The 6,402-nt window shown below is 40.0% G+C and overlaps 1 protein-coding gene across 1 annotated transcript; it reads right to left on the bottom strand.

Moving 5' to 3' along the window:
* Window positions 1–5,021: 5,021 nt before the first annotated feature.
* On the bottom strand, window positions 5,022–5,912 carry LOC112822696 (FUN14 domain-containing protein 2). Its single transcript, XM_025870439.2, has one exon. The coding sequence runs from the start codon at window positions 5,904–5,906 to the stop codon at window positions 5,451–5,453; it is 456 nt and encodes a 151-aa protein (XP_025726224.1). The 5' UTR covers window positions 5,907–5,912; the 3' UTR covers window positions 5,022–5,450.
* Between the last annotated feature and the right edge of the window lie 490 nt (window positions 5,913–6,402).

Raw genomic sequence — 6,402 nt, 5'->3', positions numbered from 1 at the left:
CGCACTTCACATCTATTAGCGTGGCCAATGTCCAGAACACTGCCAACCCCAAATGCCAGAAAAGATACAGAGCAACAGAAACTCATTCATTGCTGTTGGGAATGCAAAATGGTATCACCATCTTGGAAGACAGTTTAGCAGTTTCCAACAAAGCTAAGCATAGTGTTAAAAAAAAAAAAATTCAACTGAGTAAATTTGAAGGTCTAATTGGTTTTATTAAACAACTCAAGAATCGGGCAACAGCCCATGAAGCAAGTAGAGAGATGCTCAGAGGAGTTGTACCAAATGAAATGTTCTCATAGGCAGGAGGGTGACGCAGGAAGTTACTAGCAAAAGAAAAGAAAGGACTGTTTCAACCAGAACATCTTCTTTTGTTGGGGGAGGGGAGGGAAGGGCAGGGTTTATATCACGCAGATGATCTCACTACTGCTGATCCGAAATGTCCTGGGGGACTTGTAAAAGGTCACGTTCTTGGAAGAGGTTGAAACTAGTTAAATCTTCATTTGCTATCCTGGGGGGCGGGGGGGGGGCAAAAGACTCCCATCTGAGCTTGTTCTTTCTTTTTTAACAATTGTCTTACCAAATGATCCAGCGATTATGCTCCTTGGTATTTACCCAAATGAGTTGAAACTCCTGTCCATACAAAATCCCATACATGGATGTTTATAGCAGCTTTATTCATAATTGCCCAACCTTGGAAGCAACTAAGATGTCCTTCTACCGGTAAGTAGATAAACAATTCGTGGTACATTTATACAATGAGATGTTATTCAGCAATACGAAGAAATGAGCTATCAAGTCATGAAAATACACGGAGGAACCTTACATGCAAATTGGTAAATGAAGAAAGCCAGCGTGAATAGGCTACACATCTTATGATTCCAATTACAGTACATAACATTCTGAAAAACGCAAAACTATGGAGACAGTAAAAAGTTCTGTGGTCACCTATGTTCACAGGGGAGAGTGGCAGGGAAGACTTGGCAGAGCGCGGGCTTTTTAGTGAAACTATTCTGTACAATTCTGTAATTGTGGTTACATGTCATTATGCATTTGTCAAAACCCCCAGCCCTACCCTCCCATAAAGTATGGACTTTGGGTGACGATGATGTGTCGGTGCAGGTTAGTCCATTGTAACAAATGTACCCCGCTAACGCAAGATGTTAAAAATAGGAAAATTGTAGAATTGCACAGTAGCGCACACAGACACTCTCTGTACATTGTGCTCAATTTTTCCTTAAGGCTAAAACTGCTCTACACAATGAAGTCTATTCAATTTTTTTTTAGCTTAATTAAAAAAAAAAGATGAGTGATAACCATGATTACAACAGGAAGTTACTACAGAATTATCTCGAGGGGTTGGAGGTACACTGCTTGCCCCAGGGAGAGATCTGAAGAGTCAAGTCACATAAGACAAAGAACAAATCCTAAAGGAACACATGGGGGGAAATGACAACTAAAGAAATATAAGTTAAAAGAACCACTTTACACATTTTAAATTCACAGAATGCAAATTTTACACATGCTAAATCAGCATACAATTTCAAATGCCACCTGGCATTCGCCAAAGCTGTGGGGAGTGTGATAGGATAATTTCCGACTAGTAGGAGTCTACTTCATAAACACTTCCACTTGCTGGTGTGCTGAACAAGATGCTCATGCGTTTTGACCAGAAAATTCTAGAAATTTATTCTAAAGAATGTTCCCTGAGAACCCAATTCTACAGAAGTTAAAAACCTGTTGCGGAATATTATTGTTCAGGAAGACTGCTCTGGTGTCTCCAATAAATTGATATTTTAAAAAGTGGGTGGGAGGGGAGATGTTACAGGATAGAGGAGACTTAGAAGACATAACAGCCAAATGCAATGTATGGACTTCGTCTGGACTCTGATTTGAATGAATTGTGAAACGATACTTTTTAGACCTATGGAGAAATTTTAATATGGACTGGAAAGGAGGTGATATTGACAAATTATTGTTCATTTTGTGATATAAAAAGTGGCAGATGATTATGTTTTAAAAAGTCATTATCAAAGAGGCATTTTGAAGTATTTATAGGTAAAATGTCATGCTAAAAATAATCCAACTTTTATGGTATGTATATTTTACCATGATTTTCTAAAATCCATAAATATATGTAGTGGTGGGGAAAAGGGGTGTGGAAATGAAATAAGATTGGTAAATGTTGACAGTGGCTGAAGATTTATGATGAGTACACTGATATTTATCATACCTTTTTTATATGCTTAAATTTTTCCATAATGAAAAGTTTTAAACTATTCCTTTACAGCGGACTAAGGTGTACTTTACTACTTGTTCTAGATAGTTAGCTGAGCACCTAGTTGCCTAGTAAAGACTCCATTTCCCAGACTTCCTAGATAGTTAGCTGAGCACCTAGTGGCCTAGTAAAGACTCCATTTCCCAGACTTCCTTGTGGCTAGGTGTGGCCATGTGATGAAGTTCTGACCAATAAGATGCAAGAGAAAGTGACATGAGACACGTGCTATTCATGGGTGTTGCTCTTAAAAAAAACAACAACAACTCCGTGTACACGTGTTCCCCTGATCTTTGCCATTTCCCACACCTGCCCTGGTGGATTCAGAAGGAGCCAAGGAATCCTGACCCTTTTGTTGTCCCCTCATCTGAGAAGTTCATTCTTCATTGCATATAGATAAGAGTGAAGGATAGTTCATCTCCCTGTACCATTTCAGGACCAATTTCTAGGACTATATCAAGTGGTCATTTGTTTGGAAGTCACTCATTGAACACATTCTCACCAGCTTAGTTTAAGTGCGGTAAATCACAGGACATCCATGAACTTCACAGACACAGGCTTATTTAGGAATTTTCTTAGCCACTTGCTCAGTGAATACAGATTATGGAAAATTTGTATGCAGCATCTATTATGTGCCAAGCACTGTGCGAGTCTGAAGAAAACATATTAATAAGGTATTAATTCTCCCTCTTTTAAAGATCGTGTTGTCTGGTGATTTAATTTATACAAGATTAAAGACAGAAATATGTGCAATATTGTTGGAAAATAGATCTTTCCAAGACCAAGCACAATGCTATTATTTCTGATTAGGTATAAAATTCTCTGCTTGCTTCAATCTAGCAGTGAAAGAATGGAGTTACTATGGAAGAGTTACTATTCAGAATTTTTTTAACTGCAAAAACATTATAACAACAAAAATATTTTATTTTAGTTTAGTTTCTTTTTTAAGATTTTTAATTTATTTATTTGACACAGAGAGAGAGACAGCGAGAGACAGAACAGAAGCAGAGGGAGTGGGAAAGGGAGAAGCAGGCCCCCCACTGAGCAGGGAGCCCAATGCGGGCTCGATCCCAGGACCCTGGGATCAGGACCTGAGCCAAAGGCAGACGCTTAACGAATGAGCCACCCAGGCACTCCACAACAAAAATATTTTAAAGGAGACAATTCCACTGGTAATCACTTAATACATGTATTTAAAATTTTCTATTTACGTCAGTCCTTGTTTATATTTATGTACAATTTTTACAAAGCCTAAGCAGAGCATATAGAGAAGTTTGTACTTGGAAATATGTGGTCCAACCCTCCTTTCACTCAAGCATTTTTCATATTTTTATATGAACTGCTTACATATTTTGATGGCTGAAGAATATCCCATCGTTCTGATAGCATATTTTGCTTAGTTACTATCTTAACGTTTATTTATATTATTTTGAATATTTTACTACGATAAAGAAAAAGCTTTAATAAACAACTTCGTGAATTTAACCTTTTCCTTTTGGAGTATTTCTTAGCAAATTTCCTAGGAATATAATCACTAGTTCAAAGAGTGATTTATTTTTATGTTTTCTGCCAAGTCGATTTCCAAAAGAATTGCACCAATTATTATTACTAGGAATACAGCAGTTTTAACAGAATGTCACCACATTTGAGCATTTCCACATACATTTTTGGTTAACTTAGAAAATATCTTTTAGAAATATATTTATAAAAATATGTCTTCTGGGGCACCTAGGGGGCTCAGTCGTTAAGCGTCTCTGTTGGGCTCAGGTCATGATCCCAGGGTCCTGGGATCGAGCCCCGCATCGGGCTCCCTGCTCGGCGGGAAGCCTGCTTCTCCCTCTCCCACTCCCCCTGCTTGTGTTCCGTCTCTTGCTGTGTCTCTCTCTGTCAAATAAAGAAATAAAAATCTTAAAAAAAAAGTCTTTTTTTTTGGCTTTTTTAAGATTACAAATCGGGTTGACCTCTTTATTTGAAAGTTGACTGCCCTTCTGTGAAATGTAACTGTCCTTTGCAGACATTATCTATCAGGGTCTTGAAGATATCATTGTATTTCTGGCTCTTTTTCTTTTTTTCTTCAAGGCTTTATTTTTTTAGAGCAGTTTCAGGATCAGAGCAAAATTGAGAGCAATTTCCCATACACTCCTGCCCCCCCCCACAGTTAACCTCCCCATTATCAACATCCCCCACCAGAGTGGGACATTTGTTACAACTGATGAACCTACAGGGACACATCGTAATTGCCCAAAGTTCACAGTTTACATTAGGGTTTACCTCTGGCTTTTAATAACGTCTATTACTTGTACCAATTGCTTTCAATCACATTACAATTTTTAGGGAAACTCTTTAATTAAACATTTTCTGACAACGTAGAGCTAACAAGGATAACCAGGGCAAGTGAGTCCCGTGGCTTTTTAATATATTTAAGCAAAAAGTATGAACTGATTAATAGATGCCAAAATGTTAATAATTTCATATGATATATGAAATACAGAATAGATCACCATGAAATATATAGCTCCATCTACTGTAAGTACTTTGAATTGGATATCTCTGGGTTTTGTACTTTATGGACCTTAGTTTATTTTCATCCTGAATTTAACTTGGGAGTTTTGTAAGCGATGTCAGGCTCAGAGCATTTTGCTAGACTCTAAGGCATTTAAACATAATTAACAAGAGCATGCTGCCCCTCAGATCTCCTCGCTGAATGTTTTGTGGTTTTTTTTTTTTTTTCATGCTTAAAGACAAATGTATTCAGTTCCTTTCCATTCAGCACATAAGGTATCTATATGCTTGTGATTTCTTTTCCAAATCAAGTTGGGACAACCTTTGAGGATCCACTCATCCTCCAAGGTGAGCCATTTTATATACCATGCTCTGTTAAGTATCTTATATGGAAGGGGGAAAAGAACACTTTTGCTGACCTACAGATTAGTCAAGTGGGGAGTGTGCTGGGAGAACAGCTAATGTCTATGGTCTCTTCCGTTGCCATCAAGTTCACAATAGGGCCGTATCAACTTGTACCAACAGATGCCTACAGAAGCCATTCAGATATGCCACAGCAGAGAGGAAGTCATGGAAGAAGAGGAGCAGCAGGAGAGACTTGATGTCCTATGATGGAGTGAAGAGGCTGCTGGTTTGGAAAAAAACAGGAATAATGAAAGTGAAGTTGTCCTCCTTAGGATGCCATGCCAAGCAGAAAGCCTCCGAAAAATCCCCCAGTCACTAGAACGTTCTTCTTCACAAACGACACTACCTCCTCTGCTTTGCTTTTGACCTTTGTAGGTATCTGGTTGCTCTTACGGATCTTCAGCTGTTCCTTGGCTTTCTTCATGTCCTTCTCTACTCGCTGCCAGTCAACCTTGATGTACCCAGTATGGCTTGCAAGCTGAAGGAGAAAAAATCCACCTCCCACAGCTGTTGCAGCCAACTTTCCAACCTTTTGGAATATGAAACCCGTGCACCATCCAGTGACACCTCCAATTAACAGCTGGGTTGCCACGCTATATTTTTCAGCTGAGGGCCCAGATTCCTGCCCAAACAGCTTGCGCCACCATGGCTGCTTTTTAGCAAATTCTGCAAGGTCCAGTGACTCAAAATTTCCCTCAAAGTTTCCTTGACTGGATGCGGCCATTTCGGCGAGTTCTGTTTTGTGTTTTTTAAAAGATTTTATTTATTCACTTGAGAGAGAGAGAGAGCACTCGTGCGCACAAACAGGGGGGAGGGGCAGAGGGAGAGGGAGAAGCAGACTTCCCCCTGAGCAGGGAGCCCAATGTGGGGCTCAATCCCAGGACCCCGGGATCGCGACCGGAGCCAAAAGCAGACGCTTAACCAACTGAGCCACCCAAGTGCCCCATCCTAGCTGAACGGTTTTAAGGCAACCCCTAACCCAGGCTGACATCTGGTGACCGGCTGACCCTGTCTCGCCTTGGAAGGACTGAGATTTTAGGGTCTAAGAGGAATTACTCGGCTTTACCTAAAGCTGCAATCATTGGAGGGGGGTGAAGTTAAGTGACATGAGGGGAAAGGAATTCAGGAAAGGGTTGGAGAGATGGGTAGGGAAGGAACAGGGACAAAGAGAGGCCAGTGGTGTTCTCACTTACCCCCAGCTGGCCAGCATTTCAAGCCAA

Source organism: Callorhinus ursinus, unplaced genomic scaffold (genome assembly GCF_003265705.2).
Source record: "Callorhinus ursinus isolate GAN/ISIS: 27379988/994484 unplaced genomic scaffold, GSC_fseal_2.0 scaffold8, whole genome shotgun sequence".
In the NCBI taxonomy this organism is placed as follows: domain Eukaryota; kingdom Metazoa; phylum Chordata; class Mammalia; order Carnivora; family Otariidae; genus Callorhinus; species Callorhinus ursinus.
This window is presented reverse-complemented; position numbering and strand designations above follow the sequence as displayed.

Coding starts and splice junctions, on each gene's coding strand:
- LOC112822696 (XM_025870439.2), bottom strand. CDS start 5,906: ATGGCCGCATCCAGTCAAGGAAACTTTGAGGGAAATTTTGAGTCACTG.